We start from the raw sequence: 25,825 nt of genomic DNA on the forward strand, positions 1-25,825 counted from the left end.
AATCTTGGCAGGTTCCTTCTGGAAAAGATGTGCTGGACACATGAAACTCACATTTCTCAGCCTTAACATACAACTGGCTCTACAAGTAGACGGGTGAGGACACCATCGCTGCAATGTATGGGCTGTGCTCACCCGCCTACTTGTAGAGCACAGCACATACATTGCAGCGATGTTCCTCCAGAGAGAAAAACTAGATTGATATGCTGGAAAGGTAGACAAACACAAAGCGATTTCCTAAAGGAAGTCGTTGACCAGGGCCTGGAAGACTGCTGGGGCATTGGTGAGGCCAAACAACATGACCAAGTACTTATAGTGGCCTGCGGAGGTGTTAAAGGCTGTCTTCCATTTGTCCCCCTCCCAGATGCGTACGAGGTGGTAAGCGATGTGGAGGTCTATCATAGTAAAGATACTGGCCCCCTGGAGGAGCTCAAAGGCCAAGGACGTCAAGGGCAAGATGTACGAATTCTTAATGGTGATGGAGTTAAGGCAATAGGTCAATAGTGCAATTGTACAGACAGTGGGGAGGTGGTGATAAAGCCCTGGCTTTACTGAAGACTGTGCCCAGATCATGGTACTCCGCAGGAACAGAACAAAGATCAGAGGGAGAGTCTTCACCAGGATGAGGGATTATGGTGTGACAGCTGGCTTCACATGAGATCCCCCATTCCAATGCCTCTGCAACAATGGGAAACCAAACATGGCAGGTGCCCGTGGTGATCGGACAGGGGTGGTGCGAGAAGTGGTTCGGATTCAATGCCCAATTGGCAAGCAAGTTCCTCATTGAGAAATTCTGCATCTGCCCCAGAGTTGAAAAACATCGCTAATTCATGGCTATGGCCCTTGACGTCGATCCGAACCTTGAGCGGTGGTTTGAAAGCGCTGGCCCCAGATTTAACACTGAGCCCTTTCTTTTGCTGGATAGATGGCTGCCATGTGCCCTGCCTTGCCAAAAATACAGAGTCCATGAGAGTGACGTCTTTTCTTCTCACTTGTGGAGAGAGGGCGGTGGCCAATCATGTCTAAAGAGCTGTGGAATCCCACCCAATATCTGGCGCAGCATTGCGAAAGTCCATGACATATTCAGCTACGGATGACCTGTCTTGGGTGGTCTGGAAGAAGGACCGGGCAGCATCCGGGGGGTGGCAGAGTTGAAAATCTTGTGTAGCTCCTCGGAAAACACATGGTAGGAGGCACAGGACAGTCCATGTCCTGACTGGGTGCAAGGTGCGAGTCTGAGAAAACCGGAAGATTCAAAACCACAAGACCCAAAATGCAAAAATAAGGGGCAGGAAGGTCTTAAATGGACAGGAAGCCGATGAGACAAACTGGCAGAGAATGCCAGGAATCTGCATCCATTTATGCAGCAGAAGGATGGCGGCTGGGGCGGTCACGCTACCCCGGAAGTGGGAGCTGTGGAAGTGCCAGCACTGAAAGTGCACGTGCCCCTGGTTGACACATACACTCACAGGCCACTTTATTAGGTACACCTTATTAGTATTGGGTTGGACCCCCTTTTGCCTTCAGAACTGCCTTAATCCTTTATGGCATAGATTCAACAAGGTACTGGAAACATTCCTCAGAAATTTTGATCCATATTGCCATGATAGCATCCATGATGCGAATCTCCCGTTCCACCACATCCCAAAGGTGCTCTATTGGATTGTGATCTGGTGACTGTGGAGGCCATTTGAGTACAGTGAACTCATTGTCATGTTCAAGAAACCAGTCTGCGATGATTCGCACTTTATGATATGGCGCGTTATTCTGCTGGAAGTAGCCATCAGAAGATGGGTACACTGTGGTCATAGGGATGGACCTGGCCAGCAACAATACTCAGGTAGGCTGTGGCGTTGACACGATGCTCAATTGGTACTAATGGGCCGAAAGTGTTCCAAGAAAATATCCCCCACACCATTACACTACCACCACCAGCCTGAACCGTTAATACAAGGCAGAATGGATCCATGCTTTCATGTTGTTGACGCCAAATTCTGACCCTAACATCCGAATGTTGCAGCAGAAATCGAGACTCATCAGACCAGGCAACGTTTTTCCGATTTTCTATTGTCCAATTTTGGTGAGCCTGTGCGAATTGTAGCCTCAGTTTCCTGTTCTTAGCTGTCAGGAGTGGCACCCGGTGTGGTCTTCTGCTGCTGTAGCCCATCTGCCTCAAGGCAGCAGATCGTCTTGACCATGTCTACATGCCTAAATGCAGTTGCTGCCATGTGAATTGGTTGATTAGAAATTTGCGTTAACGAGCAGTTGTACCTAATAAAGTGGCCGGTGAGTGTACATCCAACAGTAATCAGATTTGGTGTTAATCAAACCCTTGATTCACCTTGAAACCCTTAGTTTAGCTTTAGGGAAAGAGGGACCTTTTTTCACAACATATAATAGAAGAGAATTTATGAAAATGCTTTTTTCAGTTGTTGAACCAGTAGAATACGTACTGGACAATACATAAAACAAAACATTCCAGTATGTTCTGATACTCCAGTCTATGTTGCAAGTCTTAAAGAATATCAAAGGACCTAGTCACTCAAAACAGTAAAGGTGCAAAAAAACAGCATGTAGATGGTACTGCACTGATTGGAGTGTCTTTGAGGCTGGGACTGACAGCCTGGATGAGCTGACTGACACTGTGACATCCTACATCAGTTTTTGTGAAGACATGTGTGTTCCAACCAAAACCATCTGCAAGTTCAGTAACAACAAGCCATGGTTCACAGCCAAACTGAAAAAACTTCGACATGCCAAGGAAGATGCCTACAGAGGGGAGGACAAAGCACTGTACAAGCAGGCCAGGAATCAACTGACAAAAGAGATCAGAATAGCCAAAAGATGCTACTCTGAAAAGCTGAAAAGCAGGTTTTCAGCTAACGACTCTGCATCAGTGTGGAAAGGCCTGCAAGATATCACAGACTACAGGAGACCACCCCTCCCCACTGAAGCAAACAAAGACCTGGCTGATGACCTCAACACCTTCTACTGCAGGTTTGAGAAGAATATCTTCACACCTCTCATCCAACCCAGCCCAATGTCTGCCACCATCACACCTCTGGGAACCCCTCTTACAACTCCTCCCAGCACTCAAGTTGCGCTAACGATTTGTGAAGAGGATGTGTATCGGCTCTTTCAGAGACAGAAGACAAGGAAAGCCCCCGGCCCAGACGGTGTCTCCCCCTCCTGTCTCAAAGCATGTGCTGACCAACTAGCTCCCATCTTCACCTCTATCTTCAACAAATCACTGGAGCTGTGTGAGGTCCCCTCCTGCTTTAAACTTTCCACAATCATCCCGGTCCCTAAGAAACCCTCCATTACTGGACTGAATGACTATAGGCCTGTCGCTCTGACATCTGTCGTCATAAAGACCTTTGAAAAGCTGGTATTGGCCCATCTAAAGAAGGTGACAGAACAGCTGCTGGATCCCCTACAGTTTGCATCCTGAGCAAACAGATCGGTGGATGACACAGTCAACATGGGGCTAAACTACATTCTACAACACCTTGACTGCCCAGGAACATATGCCCAGATTCTGTTTGTTGACTTTAGTTCGGCTTTTAATACAATAATTCCAGGAATTCTCCAGTCCAAACTCCTAAACCTCACTATACACCCTGCCACCTGTCAATGGTTTACCAGCTTCCTGACAGGCAGAAAACAACAGGTGAGACTGGGAGATGTTACCTGCAGTATTCGGACAGTCAGCACTGGTGCTCCTCAGGGATGTGTCCTTTCCCCACTGCTATTCTCCCTTTATACAAATGACTGCATATCAAGTGACCCAACTGTCAAACTCCTGTAATTTGCAGATGACACCACGCTCATCGGACTCATCCAAGATGGTGACGAGTCTGCATATGAGCAGGAGGTGAAGCAGTTGGTGTTATGGTGCAGTCAGAACAACCTTGAGCTAAACACACTCAAAACTGTGGAGATGATAGTGGACTTTAGGAAACACCCTTCAACACCACTTCCCCTCACAATATCCAACATCCCTGTGTCATCTGTGTAGAACTTCAAGTTTCTGGGCACTACCATTTCCCAAGACCTGAAATGGGAATGCAACATAAACTCGATTCTGAAAAAGGCCCAGCAGAGGATGTACTTTCTACGCCAGCTAAGGAAGTACAGTCTGCCACAGGAGCTGTTGATGCAGTTCTAATCTGCAGTCATTGAATCTGTCCTGTGCTCATCAATCACCATCTGGTTTGGAGCAGCAACAAAACAGGACAGAAACAGACTGCAGAAAACTGTTAAAACTGCAGAAAAAATCATTTGTGTTCCTCAGCCCACTCTCCAGGACTTGTACCAAACAAGAACCAGAAACCGGGCAGAAAAAATCATTAATGACCCTTCACACCCTGGTCACAACATCTTCCAGCTCCTCTCTTCTGGCAACACACTTGGCCAATAAACCTGATTCTGATATAATAGAGTCAAAGGTGCAAAAGACAGCATGTAACATTGAATGTGTGTGTGTGTGTGTGTGTGTGTGTATGTGTGTGTGTGAGAGAGAGAGTTTCCTTTCAGTTCTGTGTATTGAGGAGCCTGATGGCTTGCAGGAAAAAACTGTTGCACAGTCTTGATGTGGCGGCCCAAATGCTTCGGAACCGTTTACCTGATGGCAGGAGACTGAAAAGTGTGTGTGACGGGTGTGTGTGATAGTCCACAATGCTGTTTGCTTTGCAGATGCAGCATGTGGTGTAAATGTGCATAACAGAGGGGAGAGAGACTCCAAAGATCTTCTCAGCTGTCCTTACTATCCTCTGTAGGGTCTTGCGATCCGAGACGGTGCTGTTCCCAAACCAGGCAGTGATGCAGCTGCTCAAGATGCTCCCTCTGTAGAACGTGGTCAGGATGGGGGAGGGAGATGAGCTTTCCTTAGTCTTCTCAGGAAGTAGAGACGCTGCTGGGCTTTCTTGGTGATGGAGCTGGTGTTGAGTTAGTCAGCCAGGTGAGGTTGTCAGCCAGATGAACACCAAGGAATTTGGTGCTCCTGACGATCTCCACTGAGGATCCATCAATAATCAGTGGAGATTGGTCGCTTGTGCTCTCCTGAAGTCCACAACCATCTCTTTGGTTTTGTCAATGTTCAGAGACAGGTTGTTTGCTCCACACCAGGCAGTTAACCATTCCACCTCCTCTTTATATGCTGACTCATCGTTCTTGCTGATTCGACCCACCACGGTCGTGTCATCGGCAAACTTGACGATGTGGTTTGAGCTGTGCATTGCTACACAGTCGTGAGTCAGCAGACTGAACAGCAGTGGGCTGAGCACACAGCCCTGAGGGGCCCCAGTGCTCAGTGTGGTTGTGCTGGAGATGTTCCCGATCCGGACCGATTGATGTCTCCCAGTCAGGAAGTCCAGGATCCAGTTGTAGAGGGAGGTGTTCAGGCCCAGTAGGCTCAACTTCTTGATCAGGTCCTGAGGAATGATTGTGTTGAATGCTGAGCTGAAGTCAATGAACAGCATTCGTACATTTGAGTCCTTTTTGTCCAGGTGGGTGAGAGCCAGATGGAGGGTTGTGGAGATGGCATCGTCCGTGGAACGGTTTGGACGATACGCAAACTGCATGGGGTCCAGGGAGGGTGGAAGCTGGGTATTAATGTGCCTTATGATGAGCCTCTCGAAGCACTTCATCATGATGGATGTGAGCGCGACGGGACGATAGTCATTGAGGCAGGAGACAGTAGTGTTCGGCACGGGAACAACGGTCGTTGTCTTGAGGCATGTGGGAACAACGTTGCTGCTCAGGAAGATGTTTAATTCAATTCAATTAAAAAAAGTTTTTGTATAAACAATGAACATTGTCTCAAAGCAGCTTTACACAGATAATGTGGTGATTTAAAAGTGAATATGTTCTTTAAAAGTAAGTATGTCCCTGATGAGAAAGCCGGTGGCGACTGTGGCAAGGAAAAACTCCCCGAGATGGCATAAGGAAGAAACCTTGAGAGAAACCAGACTCAAGAGTGAACCCATCCTCATCTGGGTTGCACCGAATGTCTAGTTGTAACAGGTATACGATGTTGCGGGGTACAGTGATGATAATCAGAAGCGAAAAGTAGTCCTGAGTCAGTGTAGAAGACTGTTGACATTAACTACAGTCCAAACCATTCTCAAAGTGCCCGTTCTTACACCGGAATTTCATGGAACCACCCAAGGTGTTGATGAGAAACCGTCCCAAGCTGCACAGAGTGGCCTCCAGTCGAAGAGATCACTGTCCAGAGGCAGGCCTGGATGAAGTGGGAAGATCCACGGAGGGGAGAGGGGCAGGAACAGTGGTCACTGGAGCCTCAGGAGCATGTTTAACTCGACCGAGAGAGAGAGAGAGAGAGAGAGAGAGAGAGAGAGAGAAGAGGGTGACAGGAAGAGAAGATTATGGATTATTAAATGTCCTTATTGTTGTATGAAAGTTAATGTCACTGTGCAGTTTGGACTCCAGCAAGATTCGCTATGGCAGCATAACTACAAGGGAGAACCAAAAGGTAACACAGACATGAGGGATCTCTGGGATAAGAGACAACCCACCACACCACTGTCGACGAACCTGAGTAAACGTGTGAATGTGAGAGGACGACAGCATACAAATAATCCCAGTTCACCAAACATTCTATATCCATATTCCCTCCAGATATGGACCTTTACCTAAGAAAAAATCTGCTGATCAAAGGCTTGACTAAATAAATATATTTTGAACCTCGACTTGAACACTGAGACTGTGTCTGAGTCCCGAACACTGATTGGAAGGCTGTTCCATAACTGTGGGGCTTTATAAGAGAAGGATCTGCTCCCTGCTGTAGTCTTCGTCATTTGAGGAACCACCAGACAGCCTGCACCTTTTGATCTAAGTAGGGATGGAGGATCATACTGGTAACGAAGTTCACTCAGATACTGTGGTGCGAGACCGTTAAGTGCTTTATACGTCAGTAGTAGTATTTTATAATCAATGCGACATTTGATTGGGAGCCGGTGTAGACTGATTAAAACAGGAGTGATGTGGTCATATTTCCTAGATCTAGTGAGGACTCTTGCTGCTGCATTCTGAACTAACTGAAGTTTATTTATGCACTTACTCACACACCCAGACAGTAAAGCGTTACAGAAGTCTAATCTAGAAGTAACAAAAGCATGAACTAGTTTTTTTGCATCCTGTAACGACATAATTTTTCAAATTTTAGCAATATTTCTAAGGTGAAAGAAAGCGATCCTGGTGATATTATTCATGTGAGCTTAAAAGGAAAGACTAGGGCCAATAATAACACCAAGGTCTTTGGCAATCGTACACGCTGAAACAGAAACACCATCTAGAGATGCTACGTAATCGGAAAGTTTGCTTCTAGCTGCATGTGGTCCTTAGTTGAGCAGAAGAAAGTTATCAAGCATCCACTGTCTAATGTCCTTTACACACTTCTCAATGTGGCGGGGTGGTGTTTCTAAGAACGGGGAAATTTGGACCCAAAATAGAGCACACAGGTTTGTTTCCACTAAACACAGGAGACGTGAATATAAATACAAAAATACTTTTATTTCACAATAAGGATAATTAGTTAAAATATAGAAGACTGTTGACCAGGCAGAAATGAAATAAAGGAAATAAAATACTTTCAGGCTGAGGATTACCAGTAGGGTGGCTAGCTGCACAGTGAGTATCTTAAGACACACCACTCACCCAAGTATGCTCCGCACAAACACACTAAGTGAAGGAGATGCAATAGTCACAGCAAAAAACATTCTGTGAGAGAAACACCACCACCACAGGGTCAAAACAGCTAGCTTCCCTCACTGGAGGCCTTCAGCTTGAAATAAACAAACACAAACAAGAATATAAAAACACAATTAATCAAAACACACATACAATTCAACAATTTGCATTGGATCAAGTTCAAACCATGAATGACAAGTATGGACCAACTACGGCCAGGGAATGACTTAGTGCCAGGGCCTGAAAAGGGCAGAAACAGCATTAGACACAGGAGCTATCATAGAAACACCACCCCTCCCTGCTTCCACTGCCTGAGGGAGGTGGTGCAGATTAGAATGATGACCAGCGTTAGTTCGCCTTGTCCACCACAAGGCAAGTTCACCATTACCAGACTAACTTGCAGGTGAGGGTTCCCTTACCGACTCCAAATCTGAAGATACCACACCAGATAGTCAAGGAGCCACTAAAGTTGTAGGGGCAGTATTTTCGGTTAGGTGCCGAGGGTAGGTAAAGACACTGGGTCCCTTAGTGTTAACCCACCAACACCCTGTGGAGTTTTAGGTACCAAGACCCACAGATCAACCTTCTTAGATGGAGAGTCCTCCGATGGTGGAACCTCCACTACTACAGAATCAGCTGCAGGACTGACAGCAGAAGAATCTCTTTGTATGCGGGTCTTCAACAAAGAGCGGTGAACCCGTTTTACCTTGCTCAAATCATCTACTGGCGCAATTGTGTATACTGACCCACCTACCGGAGGCGCTCTAACAACGTGATACACCACTGGGCTCCACAGGTCCTGGATCTTATAGGGCCCTCTCATGCCATAATCGCGACGGTAAACCAGCTGACCCTCCCCCAATAGTGTATCATGAACTTGCAGGTCGTGCTGCTTATTGCGACGCTCGGCCATCACTTTCAAATGTTCTCGAGCCCCCTCAAAGGCCACCTGTAAGCGGGTTTGGTGCTCCAACACCCACTCATTTACCCCACCGCCACCATCTCCTGGCTTCCGCCTAACAGAAAATCGATAGGGAGCCTTGGCTCTTGGCCGAACATCAAGAAGTGGGGTGACTCACCAGTCGCTTGATGAGGGGTAGTGTTATAGCAAAAGAGCACCTGAGGGAAAGCAGAGACCCAATCTGCCTTCCGAGAAGGAGCAAAAGTACGCAGGAGATTATGCAGGGTCCTGTTAAAACGTTTGCACTGCCCCTTACCTGCCGGATGGTAAGGGGTAGTGCGGGATTTCTCAATCTGATAGAGACGACAGAGCTGTTGTATCAAGGCCAATGTTAGCATAGAGCAACACATCAGTGGTTCCCACATTTACCACAGGTAAATAAACAGTACATCGTGTAACCTGCACTAGTACAGGAGAAGCCAACAGACCAGCTGGTAACCCGGCGTCCGGGGGTTCAAAAAGAATAGTACTTTTGGCATATTGCTCGGAACAAGTTGCTGCCACAAACCTCATCATGCCACCTGGGATGCGACATGGTCTCCGCCCTCGTACTCTAACTCTTCCTGAACGTACCACAGGTGACTGATTATCAACTCGACGACAATGTTGCAGTGCCTGTAAAACAGAATTTGGAACATCTATGGTTGAGAGTGAATCAAACAAGGCCGGGCTATGTTGCCCGAAAAGCCCCTGGTAGCATCGACTAAGGACATTCATTCCCAGAACACCTGGGACCCATGTACTCAAGCCACCAGGAGGATCCCGCACAACAAGCATGCCACAACCTGGCTACAAACCAGCAGCAACGTTAGCCAAACAGCTAGGTACATACCTCCCGCAAAGCTGCGTGCACACGCCCACAAACGATAATTATTGGATCATGCACACTTAGGTGGCATAGACGACGTCTTAAATAGGCCTGGAACGGCAGCCAATAGGCTGTCACACCAGTCATTCAGGCGACAGTCACGTTTAATAGGGCGGTACCTAGACTGCCCTACTTCATCAACATTGTTAATCTGATCTCTCTCATCTGGCTTTGCTGAAATATACAACTGTGTATCATCAGCATAGCAATTGAAGCGAATACCATTTATATGTATAATTTCACCAAGAGGCAGCATATATAAAGGAAAAAGCAGCGGGCCTAGGATCAATCCTTGAGGAACACCAAACTGTGGAGAACTCTCCATTTACATCAACAAACTGATAGCGATCAGTCAAATAAGACCTGAGCCAAGAGAGAGCTGTTCCCTTAAGTCCAACAACATTCTCAAGTCTAGCAAGCAGTAAAGTATGATGAATGGTGTCAAAAGCTGCACTTAGTTTAAGCAAAACAAGTAAAGAGACAAAACCCTGATCAGAGGCCAATAAAAGGTCATTTACCACCTTAACTAGCGCCATCTCTGTGCTATGATGAGGCTGAAATCCTGACGGATACATTTCAAAAATTTTATTCATCAGTAGATGTGAGCATAACTGCTGTGCTACAACCTTTTCTAAAATGTTGGATATAAAGGGGAGATTTTATATTGGCCTGTAGTTGGACAGCTGACATGGGTCAAGGTCAGGTTTCTAAATTAGGGGTGGATAACTGCCAGAACTTAGGAACATAACCAATGCTAGTGGAAGAGTTTATTATTTTTTAAAAAGGTTCAATTAACATTGGAATTATCTGTTTGAGAAAACTTGTAGGCAAGGGATCAAGAATGCAGGTTGATGATTTTGATGAGGGAATTAATGAAATTAGGTAATTCTCATGAATAGGATTGTAATTGATTGTCTGTTATAATTACACTGCTGTCTACAGGGTTACTTGTAAAATAATTTGGATTTATATCTGGATTTCTTGCCTGATGTTTTCAACTTTATTATTAAAAAAGTTAATTAAATCATTACTACCTACTGATGGTGTGCAGGTTAGTGCAGTGCTTTTATTTCCTGTTAATTTTGCTACCGTGCTGAATACAAATCTAGGATTATGCTTGTTGTTGTCTATGAGGGTGGAGAAATATGCTAATCTAGCAGCACTAAGAGATTTTCTATAATTTAGGAGGCTCTCCTTCCATGCTATTTGAAATACTGTTAATTTTGTTTGACGCCATTTACGTTAAATCTTTTTAGAGTGGTCTGTTTTAAGGTGCGTGTATGATTATTATACCACTGTGCTAATTTTTTCTCCCTGATCATTTTGGTCTTAAGGGGAGCTACATCATCTAGAGTATAATGTAACGTTGATTCTAGGTATTCAGTGGCCCAGTCAAGCTCTGCGGGGTCAGACAGAGATCTATTTAATATCGTAATTTCTGGAAGATTATTGATAAAACGCACTGCTGTAGCTGACGTGAAAGTACGCTTAACACAGTAACATGGTGAGGTAGAAATGCAATGACTGAGGCAGATTTAAAAAAAGATACGATAATGGTCTGAAATAGCTTCGGACTTATGAATTATGACTAAGTATTTATTTTTAATCCAAATGTTAACAACAAATCAAGAGTATGTCCATCACTATGAGTGGGTCCTATAACATTCTGATAAATTCCAACTGAATCTAGAACGGACACAACTGCTGCTCTTAAGGAGTCTTCCTAATTATCAAAATTTATATTAAAGTCACCAATAATTAATGCTTTGTCTAAAGAAGTAGCTACATTTGTGATGAAATCTGCAAATTCTATGAGAAAATCAGAGTAGGGCCTTGGGGGTCTATAAATAATAATTAGTGGAATTGACTGACTGGACCTGCTTTTGGACACTGAATATTTTATGTTGGTGTAAAGAACTGTTTAGTCTTTCGTGTGACACTTAGATTATTATTATAAATAGCTGCAACTTCACCTGCTCTGCCATTTAGACAGGGTTGGTGTGTGTAACTATACCCAGAAGGACTCTTAATTTAATGCTACATATTCATTCGGTTTAATCAATGTTTCTGTCAAACACATTATTTTAAAATCCTGGTCGGTAATAATTTCGTTTATAGTAAGCGCATTTGACGTGAGAGATCTAATATTCAGCCATCTTATCTTTAGATCAGAGGTCCTATTTAATTTAATGTTAATCAGGGTACTAAAACAGACTTTCTGAGAATTCCCATATTTTGGTTTTCCTATGGGGACAGACACAGTCTCAATTTGGTGGATCCTGAGTGACGACTCAGTTTAGCCTGTCTGTCTGCTCCCTGGCCTTGGCTCTAGACAGTCACTTGTTAACTAGTGCTGTTCTGAGACTATGACCTATACTACAAGAAATGAGAGCACCACCTTCCCGAGTGGGATTGATAACGTCCCGCCCTAACAGGCCAGCCTTGCCCTCAAAAATGCTCCAATTATTAATGAAGCCCACATTGTTTTTGGAGCACCAATCGGACATCCAGCAGTTCAGCGACCATAACCTGCTGTAGGCTACATCGCCATGTCGCATTGGGATGGGGCCAGAGCATGGTACTGCATCGGACATTGCCTTCGCTAATTTACACACCTCTATAATATTACTCTTGGTAACCTCTGACTGTCGAAGGTATATATCATTAGCTCCTGTGTGAAAAACTATCTAAGAGAAGCTGTGCTTTCCTAAGAACCTAAGCTGACCTGCTATGTCCGGCGCCCTGGCGCCCTGGCTCCCGGTATACACATAACCTGTGCTGCTGGTGCCCCTAAAGGTCTAGCTAATTTCACGTGCCTTTAGAATGGAGTCTCCTAAAACCAGAGCTCTTTCAGGTTTCTCAGCGGGTGCTTCCCTGAGGAGAGCAAACCTGTTGGACATGTGAAGCGGAGAGGAATGGTTCTCCCGTGGGTGAGCCTTAGCGTTACCTTTGGCTTTGCGAGTATGCCGCCAAGCTGTCACCCATTCGCCCCGCTGCGAGGGCTCTAATGCCGGAGTCGGGGGAATGCTAACTCCACCTAGGGCATCCAGACTTTCCCCTGCAGAACCTGGACTGCTCTCGCACTCACTACTTCTCTCTAGACTCTGGATGCGCTCCTCTAATCCTAAGATCTGCTTCGTCAAAGAGCAAACTAGCTTACACTTCTCAAAGATAAAATTATCGCTAACAACAGAGAAAGACTGACTAAACATACATGCATTCATGAAATTATCCATTTATTTTAATGGCATATTATCTAATTATCTTCTCCTAGTGTGTCTATTCTTGTGCTGGATTTGCATTTAACAATTATAAAATACCTCTTCATATACTTGCAGAACTTTTGATCGCGGACACCATATATGATCGGACTTAGAAAACGTGGCATGATGTAAACAACAAGATAGTTGGCATAGCGGATCTCAATGATGTGCCCAGGGAAGATCATGTGTAGTATGATCTCAACACTGGGAGAAATATATGAGAGCATACACATGAGAAGTTGAACTCCATGAAGCAAAATAGTGTTTCTTGCCTTTTGGATTGATGTTTTCTCACTAGAATTGGCCCGGGCTGCAAACAGAACCCTTAGGTAAGTGTAGATTAGTGTGAGAAAAACTAAAGAGAAATAAATTGCATCAAAGGCCTGCCTCTTGTATAGAAGCACTGGGTCTTTAAAGACATTCTCTCGAATACACACTACAGAACTATGAAAGAAGCTGATGGGTTTAACAGCCAAAGTTATAAAGAGGTCAGTGATGTCAGGTACTATGCAGATGAACCAGAAAAAGCCAATCAGAATATAGGTGCGCCGGACAGTGCAGATCTGGGTATGGCGTAGAGGTTCACAAATGGCAATGTAGCGTTCAACAGCCATTCCAGCCAAGTTTACAGGTGTGTTGCGTGTGGTAAAGACAGCAACAAGAACTAAGACACAGCAAAGAGATACATTGATTGTATAATAAATGTAGCTAACTAAGTGGAGGATCACTGTGACAGTCAGTTGCATAGCATCATTGATGACCATGTGAATGAAGAGTATATAGCGAGGATCCTCATAAAAGATCTGGTTACTAAAGAAGGTAGCAACAACAATAATATTGATGTAGCTTAGGCTGAGCCATATCCCCACTACAATGAAATTTCTTGTAAATGCGGTGTTGAATGTGTCTCGTACAAGAGTTGAGTTCATATCTTAAAGATGGAATAGCATCTGGAATATATCTGAAATGGAATAGCATTAAATTAGTCAATTACTTTTAGTCACTTTATTAAGGTAATACTTTCTACATTGATAGGAAATATTTGTCAATTAAATCTTTAAAAGTATTCAAATATTTGTTAACAGTTTGTGGTATGCATATGATTTAACTTAATCTGTAACAATTTCACTGCCCTAACACTGATTAACAGCTAATATTTCAGTCTTCTTTAAAAAAAAAAATACATGCAGTAGATGATTGTATTAAAGATTGATACTGTTTGATGGTAGTGTCAACATTAGCAAAAAATACTAATATAGATTTTTGAAAATTATTAACCTTAACTTGTATTTACATTAATACAAATACAATAATTTGTATATATGGAACTGTAGGTAAAATGGTGTTTCTTTTTATCCTGACAAGAATTGGACAATTTAGTAATACTCACCACATCCCTTTTAAGTAGGATCTGTGTTTAACACTGATTTTTATAGATGTCTTTCACACATGCTGGGTGGGTTTGATGATGTCATAGACTACTAAAACAATCTGCCTAACACTTGTAGGAACACCCAAAGGGTTTGACATATGGTCATGTAACCTGATCTCAAAGGTGCTTTAAGATTAGTTATCTACAATTACTCTAGTAGCCAACACCTAAACCACATAGCTTCGTGGATATACAGTGGTGTGAAAAAGTGATTTCCTGATTTCTTATTTTTTTTGCATGTTTGTCACACTTTAATGTTTCAGACCATCAAACAAATTTAAACATTAGTAAAAGATAACACAATTGAACACAACATGCAGTTTTTAAATGAAGTTTTTTTTTTATTATTACTGGGGCAAAACACAATCCAAAACTACATGGCTCCTTTGTGAAAAAGACATCATGCATCATGCAGAGATCCAAAGAAATTCAGAAACAAATGAGAAAGAAAGTAATTGAGATCTATCAGTCTGGGAGGGGTTACCAAAGTGGGAGCCATTATTCACAAATGGCAAAAACATGGTACAGTAAAGAACCTTCCCAGGAGTGTCTGTCTGACCAAAATTACCCCAAGAGCACAGCAACGACTCATCCAAGAGGTCACAAAAGACCCCACAACATCCAAAGCTGCAGGCCTCACTTGCCTCAGTTAAGGTCAGTGTTAATGACTTCACAATAAGAAAGAGACTGGGAAAAATGGTCTGCATGTGTGGAAGAATACAGTTAATCAAATATGCATATGCAATGTCTTTGTAACTTCTATTAAAAATTTATTTTTGATGTGTGCATAGAGGAATATATGATGTGTGGTATCTATTAATGAAATAGTAGTTTGTTGTGTGTGTGTGTGTGTGTGTGTGTACCTAGACTTTTGGGCGCCACCATTGTATGCATAAGGGGGCCCCAAATGAGACACAGATGTGGGTGAACAATGTATGGATGGAGAAGTGGGCTGTATAGACATGCATTTGTGGTCCAGGTATAAATAAAGTTGGATTGTGACTGGAGGGTCAGTCGCTCTGCAGACCCACTCTGGCTTTTGTTGGCTAATAATAAACACCATTATTTTCTGGAAGCAAAACCTGTGAGTCATTTTCTACAGCACACAAGATGACGTTTTCTACAGCTCTAAGATGAAAACCGCTGCTGAGCAAAAAGAACATCAAGGCTCGTCTCAGTTTTGCCAGAAAACATCTTGATGATCCCCAAGACTTTTGTATCAAAATACTCTGTGAACTGACGAGACAAAAGTTTAACTTTTTCGAAGGTGTGTGTCCCATTACGTCTGGCATAAAAGACACCGCGTTTTAGAAAAACAACATCATACCAACAGTAAAATATGATAGTGGTAGTGCGATGGTCTGGGGCTGTTTTGCTGCTTTAGGACCTGGAAGACTTGCTGTGATAAATGGAACCATGAATTCTGCGGTTTACAAAAAAATCCTGAAGGAGAATGTCCGGCCATCTGTTCGTGAGCTTAAGTTTAAGCGAACTTCTGCAGCAGGACCATGATCCAAAACACACCAGCAAGTCCACCTCTAAATGGCTGAAGAAAAACTAAATGAAGACTTTGGAGTGGCCTAGTCAAAGTCCTGACCTGAATCCTAAATCCTAAAAGCATAACAAAACAATTACAAATAAAAAGAGTGGTATTGTTTCCAGTTAGCAAGTGTATAAGATATTTGTCTTTGTGTATATGTTTATGCAATTTAATAAACATGATGCCAGTGAAATATACAATTGGTTTTGTTTCTAATATTACATTTTATTTACAACAAAATCTGCTGTTACCATACAAACATACACTGTAAAAAAGGATTGGGGTAAAATTATGTTTATTATACAATGTAGGTTACATTTACACAATTAAAAAGAGTCCAGGTAGTTTAAAATATAATTAAACTTAAGCAAATGTAAATTGAATAATTAATAATAAATCTAATAATAATAAATAATAATAAATTAATAAATCTAAATTAATTTTAGCCAGGATAATGAGTATGTGGAAATAGTTAATTGTTTTATATTTATTAAATGTATTAATTAGATCAACTGATAATTAAGTCTCAATATATTAATATTAATTAATATCAAAACTTTTGCTTTTATCACAATGGAGTGTACATATAGTCTGCTGTAAATGTCTTAAAAATGAAAGAAATTTTATATATATATATATATATATATATATATATATATATATATATATATATATATATATATATATATATATACATAGCTAGATTAAAGCTTACAATATTTAATTCCTAGTAAGAATACCTAAATAGCTGTGTTATTAATGACCAAAATAATCTTTTTGAACCAGAATAATGCTTATGTCAGATGTAAAGAGTAGAATGATGAATCTTCAGAGAAATATGGGGGTGTAGTCAAAGTGGTGTTTCACTCTTGACGTGTGAAACTGATGTATATGTTTTTTTTAGTACAATAATTATTGGCAGAAACATTTACATTTACTAATTTGATTCTCACTTCTTTAACTGCTTCCCTAAAGAAAGCTGTACCCAAGCTGGCAATGATTTGGGATACTGCTACGGGACTAAGTAAAGTGTGGTCCAAAACTGACTTTGGCTCATGGTGCAAATTTGAGTGCTGTCCTGCATTTGGCCTTTTACTTCTACAGGGAACTGGAGTTTGCTTATCGTTAGGATTAGGCTCGAATTCAGTTTCAGATACTTGGGCCTGAGGTTCAAAGTTGTTCACCTCGTCCACAAACCATCACTCTTCTGAACCAACCAGAACCTTTGATTCTAGGGAGTTACTCATCTGTAATTCTGAGACCAAGGTCTCCATTGTCGCAATCACCTTGTCATCTGAAACGTCATCAAATTCTGGATCTGGTCATTGACAAACCAGCACTCTGGCATCAGTGTCTTTGTGGAGCAGGAGAAGGCATGGAGACACAAGGTCTAATGTCGACTCTGTTAACCCTCCTGATAGGACGACTGGTTCCACTGTGTACATGGTTCCTTGCACTTCCACCACACGGTGAGGAATGGGTTTCCAGGCATCTTGTATCTTATTTCTGCCTGGGGGCCTGTTTCTCAAATACACAGCCTGACCTACTTCAAAAGATGGACAGTAGACTTTTTCGTTTAACGCAGAAATGTGTTCAGCTGCTTTGAGATTGAAATACTCTCTTGCCTTGGCATGAGCATCTTTCAGACGTCGCTGGTGTATAGCAAGCCAATTGTGATTTGTTTCAACAGCTGACTCCTGTCTTAACAGAGCATCTACTGGAAGATGGGGATCGACCCCAAACAGCAGGTTATGTGGAGAATAGCCTGTTGTCGAGGTGGGGGGGTTACATTGTATGCGTAGACTAATTTGCTTTTTCTAAGGCGGGAGAGTTCACATCAGTTCATGAAGTGTTCTATTGAAACGCTCGCACTGGGCATTTCCTGTGGGGTGGTGGGGAGTCGTGCGACTTTTCTTCACACCATACAGTTTACAAAGTTCTGCGACCACCTCACTTTCAAAACTTCTGCCTTGGTCTGGATGCAGACTTTCGGGTACTCTAAACTTCATAAACCATTCCCTCAATAAAACTTTGGTGGTGGTGTTTTTGATCATGTGTAGGGAAAGCTTGTGTATATTTTGGGAACACATTTGTGATCACAAATATATTTTCTCTTCCATCTGTGGAAAGTTCTAGTGTAGTGAAATCAATAGCAACTACTTCTAAGGGGCTGCTAGCCAAAAATGCTTTCCAAGGAGGGTGGATTTTAGGATGGGGCATTTTGGTTAGTAAGCAGCGCTCAATTTATTTTTTTTTATCCACTGGTTCACATCCTCATGAATTTCCACCTAGAAGCATCGCTGTCTCAAAAGCTCCAGAGTTCTTTCACTACCTTGGTGCACCATAGAGTCATGTACACTCTGTAAGACCTTGGTCTTTAAACAATCAGACACAAGGAGTTGGAAACATTCTCCATGTCTAACATCTTCAACCACCCTGAAAAAAATCCATCTTTTTCCCTAATGTGTAACCAATGCTTCAGTAAAGATAGCACGGGCTTTGCCAGACCTTTTCTTTCTCTGAAGTTTGGCTGTCGCTTTTGCTCCCAGAAGGTTAGAAAACACTCAGCATGGGGTCCTTAACCTGAAACGTGCCTAGCTCTTCCTTATTGTATTCTAGTAAGGTAGTGGTATTACCCTGAGATACTGACTGACTCAAAGGAATTCCCTTTTCGAGTGCCCTTATTGGTCTAACATTGAAGCTATCAAGTCCTGCTGTTGTCAACTCAGTTCTGAGGACAGTTCCTTTCTGGATCATATTACAAATGGCTACACAACCATCAAATTTAATCTCTTCTACACCAAGATCATGCTCCCCTGCTAAAGGGTGTATAGAAAAGGCATCAGCAGCCTTGTTAGACCGACCTGGCCGGTACTGTACTTCAAGATGACACAAAGGGTTATTATCAGTGAAAACAGTAAACTTAGATCCCAACAAGTAGCCCCTAAATTTTTCAACAATTGCCCATTTCAGCGCAATGAGTTCTAGTTTCATGCTTCTATAATTTTTGTCATTTATTTTAGCATTTCTGAGTTTACGCCTGGCATATGCTATCACTCGCCTCTTCCCACCTTGTTGCTGATACAAAACAGCTCCCAAACCATGACCGCTAGCATCTATTTCAACAATGAAAGAACAAGAAAAATTAGCAAATCCCAATATTCGTGCCCTAGTGAGCTTTTGCTTTGATACATCAAAAGCACTTTGGCATTCTGGGGTCCACATACTACACATCATCTGGTTAACTCTAGAGGGAGGTCCAGAATTTAAGCAACAGTTCACCCAGTCATGCAGTGGACCTGCTATTTTAGAAAAATGCTCCACGAACCGTCTATAGTATTCACAAAACCCTAGAAAAGATCTTAATTCCTTCAGGGTAGTAGGTACTGGCCATGACTTCACAACTGCTATTTTGTCTGGATCGGTGTCAATTCCCTCAGCTGAAATCTGATGTCCAAAAATTTTACTTTCTGCTCTAAGAAGTGGCATTTTTTCAACTTGACTTTAAGACCCGTATCCTGCAGTCTCTTAAGGACAACATCAAGGTGTTCTAGATGTTCGGCAAATGTCTTTGAAAAAAAAAAAATTATTTCATCCAGATAAACAAGCATTATCTGAAAACCTAAGTCATTTATTGTGGTTTGCATTAGCCGTTAAAAAGTTGCAGGCCTATTACAGACAACCGTTGGAATTCACAGATGTTCATAAAGGCTGAATGGCATTGTGAACGCAGTCTTATATCGGTCATTTTCCGTCACAGCCACCTGGTGATAGCCACTTGCCAGGTCTATAGTTGAAAAGAACTTTGCACCTTGAAGAGCATCAAAGCTCTCATCATGAGATATGCTCTTTCACCTCCACATACTGATTGGGTGGAATTCGATGATATGGTAAATTCACTGGTACCTCATCTACTAGGTTGATATCATGTGTAACGCTATCAGTATAACCTAGGTCATCATCAATAGCCAAAACATCAGTATACCTGGTCAGCCATGCTCTTAACTCCACTTGTTTTTCCACTGGTACCTCCAAGATCTAGTTTTCCTAAGATTGCCTGCATACTGAGACTATGAGAATCGGTTGAGTCAACTAAGACATGGTAAGTACTCGCTAGAATACGCTGAAACTTGACTTTAACTTGGGGCTCATCACTGATGCACTCTACTGGAGATACTGGTTCTGGTCTACATCTTAATCGTGATTCGTTTGCTGCTTGATTACACATTGTTTCTTTGGGCAGTTCTTAGCTATGTGTCCTTCTCCCTGGCGTTTTAGACAGATTGGTTCGCCATCATCTGTGAATCTCAATTGAACCCGAGGTCTGGTACCAGAATGATTGCTAGGGCTTTCCTTCTGGACAGCCAAGGACTTTACAGCTGCAGTAAGTTTACTGGTCTGTTTTTCTTGTTCAGCGACTAGTTTGAAAAGATCCCCCTATCAGATCCTGTACATCTGCCCTTAGAGTTCGTGAATGACTGAACTCGTCCTCAACTGACCTCAATAATGCTTCTTCACGTACATCTATTATTGAAGAGTCAGGATACCCTCTGGCAAATTTCCTTAGATCTCTTTTTATTACTGCGTCTCTGAGCCCTGCAATAAACTGATCCCTAAGAACATGGTTCTGATTAGGTAAAGCATTTGGGCTTTGTTGTAACACAGTTCTACAAATCTGACACAATGCGTGTGAATATTCCAAAACATCTTCACAATCTTTCTGCTTACGGTTGTAAAAGTCATGTAACAGTCTAGCACAGGGGTGGTCAACCTGCGGCTCGTGAGCCGCATCGGCTCTTTGGCTGGTTTCGTGCGGCTCTTACGTTCAAATCGAAGTTTGTGTTTGTGTTTTTTAATGTGCGTGTTCGCTTCGCTTGAGTTCAATACGGTATTTTTAAGACTTAAATAATCTTGCCCCTACCCGTACTGGGAAACTTTGCGGTATATTCATCTCACGCGCATGCACATTTGACGAAAATACCGTATTGAACTCAAGCGAAGTGAACACGCACATAAAAAAAAAAAAAAAACACAAAACAGTCTGTGTTTTCTTTCCTGAAACACGTGAAATCAAAGCATCGATCTGTTTTGACTGACACCCATGTGAAAGAATTGCTTCGGGTGGCAACAACGGAATACGAGGCAGATTTGAAGGGGATTGTTAAAGGCAAGTAATGCCAAAAGTCCCACTAAGTAACATGCATAGTAAAAGAAAAACGCTATTGTGAATTATTATATTTTTGTTTGTGGACTTGGTTAAACAGAGTTTGTGTGTGTGAGACAGTGCACACAATGTTCATTGTTAAAAATGACTGTCCTGTGGTCTTAGTTCTGTAGGAGTTAATTTCTGTCATTATGTTGGTGTGTGACATTTACAATAAATCTGGTATCTGGTACTTCCGTCCTAAGAATTAAAGGTCTGCTGCAGTCCACAACGATGAACTGGCCATAACTGTAGATGCACTGTCTGCACTAAAGTCACCCTCAGTATTCTCGAAATCCACAGCACACCACTGGAACTTCCTCTGCACCACCCACGCCTTGCCTGTCCAGTACGTCATTGCTGCTTCGTATCACCACTACCGTTTACTGCAACCGTTTTACTTTAAGCACTGTACTCACCTCAAGATGGCTACAAAACTATCAGATACCCCACTCCTGGTACCAAGACTTGTTGGATTATACACACAAAACCAACAAAATTACTTTTTTGGGTTTTATTTATCTGATAGATCCCCAACCTGGGATTTTGGATTTTGAGAGAAAACAAAGAAATAAAAATAAAACAGAAATTGGCAACATCTGTTCTCCAACAGATGACTAAAATCTGTACAGTGCAAGCTGATGCAATGCAAAATATTGCCACACTCCAAACAATATGGAAAATGCATGGTATAAGAAACTGTAGTGCAAAACGGTGCACAATGCCCTACTCTACACACGGTAAACGAAACAGTACGAAAATGAATGGCATACAGTAAAACACAGTATAAAACACGGTAGTGGTGATACTCACAAAAGAAAAAAATACAAACATTCATCAATACACCACACACATCTGACAAATCCATATACATTCTAAATCACATAAACAAAAGAAACCATTAACTCACTCACTTCTCCTGCATGTGCTTATGTCCACACACATGTATCACACATATGATGTCTATAGCATTTAACATCGTGCAAAAAAACCCCCATTGCATTTATAAAATATTGTATAAAATTTTAATCATGCTAATTGCAATGTCATTACACTAGCGATATCGATTGCAATCTGACAATCCAACTCCATCGTTCTCTGAACTTTCATATGAGTTCATCTAGCTCTGCTAAAGATGACTTAAAGAAATCTGACAGTCATTATGATGATTTATAAATTAGATAAAATTTCCAACCTGTCTATTCCCGAGACATAGCCATATTGTTGCGTAACTTTCCCGGTCTTTCTTATTTTACCCATAATTCCTAATTGCGAGTCCTACAAAATGATGTCAGTGTAGTTTTTACGACCTTGAAGGTATATAGCCCTGTTCTAACTATTCGCATTCAAGTGTATCACATGACCCGGTTTCATAAAGATGACCCAGTACACAGTGAAATAAGACAATGTTTCTCCAGAACCCTGGTGCTACATCATAGAGCAACATAGAGCTACATCACACAACATAGAGCTACATACAGAACACAAAGCTAAGGTCTAAAGTAAGTTGTCCTAGTTACATAAAGTGCACTGTGTGCAACTTAGTGCACACAGTGCAAGACAAAAGACAGCAATTAGCAATTAGACAATACAAGACAGTGTGAGAAAGATACACAAAACACAAAATAGCACCGCCAGTAAACCTACTGTATGTTATACTGTACAATGTGCAAAAAGGAACTGTAGAGAAAAGTGTACTCGTATACAAAAACACAGAATGTAAACACAAAAGGTTGTGCAAAACACAGAACTAAATGTTATTTTAATACAAACTTGAATTAGTCCATATCAATCTATGTTGCAAAATAATTTGATAAATGTAAATATACATTTAGAACACAAATAGAACACAGTTACCTTGACTTGCACAGTTACTTAAAGTAACCAGCTAATAAACTTAGTATTATGAAAGTAATTATTGCAAAACCTGGACATGCCCATACCCTTTACCATTCTCTGGACTCTTGTGCTGCTAATAGTTCCTATTTAGCCAATTAAGAGACATCACTGTGAAAGTGTGTCCAAATATTTGCAAAGATGTGTCCAAAGGCAAAAGACAACAGAAATGTTGGTATTATTGTCATTTAATGTTAATGAACAAACAAATTATAAATATGATTATGAGTAGTGGGTCTGTGTTTACATCAGGCTTTATTTATAACATACATAGCAAAGAGGAGACAATTGAGGTGATTGGCAATATAATAATAACGCCATAAACTATTTTAAGAGTACTTAACAACTCTTTTGAGATCTGTTAGAATAAGTGACATTAATGACATTTTAATTGCCTTATCATAGTCTTTTCAGCCCAACTCTGCTCCAACACAGGTTCTGTAATTAAAACTGATTATTGGTGCAGCAGTTTCCAGTGGTGGGTGGTCAGGGCCAGAAAATTCTTCTCTGCCGGCCTAAACACTATCAGAAGCACTGACCTACATTTACAACCTAAATTCTAATATTTGTTCCATTAAAATTTGTATTCATTTATTCAAAACGGTCCATTCTTTTCATTTCGTAGCGTTTCTCTTGCCTTCACTGCTTCCAGTACGTGTTTGTGGATGTTCGATTTTTTTTTTGTCCAATCAGATGCAGGGCCTGCAAATACTGCTGGCTCTTTGGCCATAAAGAGAATTAGCAACGGGTCTGTTTCTTTACCCAATCAGATTTCATATCTGCCACACATGGCCAGCTAGCTGGTACAGAATAGCGTCAGCATTTTCCTTCCTCTGATTGGTTGGTCAGGGGAAACTGTAAAAGTCAAGGTCGACTGGCAAAAAAATCAGTAGCACTCTGCAAACATGAATACATCAGAAATAGACTTTTTACGCCTACGGAGGAAGATAAATTGATTTGGTCTTGGACATACTTAAAAATCCATTTTCAAGAAAAGCTAGACATTGTGAGGAGAGGTTGGCTAAACCCAAAGCTAGATTGTCTCAGCCCGGGAAAGGGTTTGTTTGCCACTTCCAGACCAGTGAATATGAGCGGTTCCACTGGATTACTGCCTTTGAGGAGTGGTGCAAATTATGAGTATGCATCTCTGGTAAGTGGTTTGGATTTTATACAAAACTTTAATGTTTTTGTCATGTTATTAGACAAATATTGATTCTGAACTGCTCAAGATTATGTTGGTGGCACAGTTTCGGTTGTAGTGTAGAATTTTGGAGTTGTCTTAACTGGGTTTCTTGCTTTAATAAAATGGTATTCACCCTCTATATGTGAAATGCCTCTCTCTGTAATGCCACGCATTGTTATATTGTGTTTTTGTATAATATTGATTGGTTTCAATAATCATAATGTGATAGTGGTGGTATTAAGAGGTGGATTAAGTCGGGTAAGTCCTCACTGAAGGCCCAGATAACAAAGGCCCGCCACTTGCAGTTTCTCTGTCTTGAAAATGATGTGATGCTGGTGCATTGTACAATTTCACATAATTACAGTGCCTTGCGAAAGTATTCGGCCCCCTTGAACATTGCGACCTTTTGCCACATTTCAGGCTTCAAACATAAAGATATGAAAGTGTAATTTTTTGTGAAGAATCAAAAATAAGTGAGACACAATCATGAAGTGGAATGAAATTTATTGTATATTTCAAACTTTTTTAACAAATAAAAAACTGAAAAATTAGACGTGCAAAATTATTCAGCCCCTTTACTTTCAGTGCAGCAAACTCTCTCCAGAAGTTCAGTGAGGATCTCTGAATGATCCGATGTTGACCTAAATGACTAATGATGGTAAATAGAATCCACCTGTGTGTAATCAAGTCTTCGTATAAATGCACCTGCACTGTGATAGTCTCAGAGGTCTGTTTAAAGCGCAGAGAGCATCATGAAGAACAAGGAACACACAAGGCAGGTCCGAGATACTGTTGTGGAAAGGTTTAAAGCCGGATTTGGATACAAAAAGATTTCCCAAGCTTTAAACATCCCAAGGAGCACTGTGCAAGCGATAATATTGAAATGGAAGGAGTATCAGACCACTGCAAATCTACCAAGACCTGGATGTCCCTCTAAACTTTCAGCTCATACAAGGAGAAGACTGATCAGAGATGCAGCCAAGAGGCCCATGATCACTCTGGATGAACTGCAGAGATCTACAGCTGAGGTGGGAGACTCTGTCCATAGGACAACAATCAGTCGTATACTGCACAAATCTGGCCTTTATGGAAGAGTGGCAAGAAGAAAGCCATTTCTTAAAGATATCCATAAAAGGTGTCGTTTAAAGTTTGCCACAAGCCACCTGGGAGACACACCAAACATGTGGAAGAAGGTGCTCTGGTCAGATGAAACCAAAATTTTGGCAACAATGCAAAACGTTATGTTTGCCGTAAAAGCAACACAGCTCATCACCCTGAACACACCATCCCCACTGTCAAACATGGTGGTGGCAGCATCATGGTTTGGGCCTGCTTTTCTTCAGCAGGGACAGGGAAGATGGTTAAAATGATAGGAGGATGGATGGAGCCAAATACAGGACCATTCTGGAAGAAAACCTGATGGAGTCTGCAAAAGACCTGAGACTCGGACGGAGATTTGTCTTCCAACAAGACAATGATCCAAAACATAAAGCAAAATCTACAATGGAATGGTTCACAAATAAACATATCCAGGTGTTAGAATGGCCAAGTCAAAGTCCAGACCTGAATCCAATCAAGAATCTGTGGAAAGAACTGAAAACTGCTGTTCACAAATGCTCTCCATCCAACCTCACTGAGCTAGAGCTGTTTTGCAAGGAGGAATGGGCAAATATTTCAGTCTCTCGATGTGAAAAACTGATAGAGACATACCCCAAGCGACTTACAGCTGTAATCGCAGCAAAAGGTGGCGCTACAAAGTATTAACTTAAGGG

General features: G+C 41.8%; 2 protein-coding genes across 2 annotated transcripts in view; one reads left to right on the top strand and one right to left on the bottom strand.

Moving 5' to 3' along the window:
* Positions 1-25,825, top strand: part of LOC310722084 (uncharacterized protein) — a gene marked incomplete at its 3' end in the record, with an annotated part of 125,147 nt that overhangs the window by 2,049 nt on the left and 97,273 nt on the right. The window lies entirely within an intron of this gene.
* Positions 12,793-13,728, bottom strand: LOC310737358 (odorant receptor 131-2-like; the record flags this gene model as incomplete). The annotated part of the gene is made up of 1 exon (XM_083561669.1): positions 12,793-13,728. One exon carries the CDS (start codon positions 13,726-13,728, stop codon positions 12,793-12,795), a length of 936 nt encoding a protein of 311 aa, XP_083417795.1.

This window comes from Silurus aristotelis (genome assembly GCF_946808225.1).
Source record: "Silurus aristotelis genome assembly, chromosome: 2".
NCBI classification, from domain to species: Eukaryota; Metazoa; Chordata; class Actinopteri; order Siluriformes; family Siluridae; genus Silurus; species Silurus aristotelis.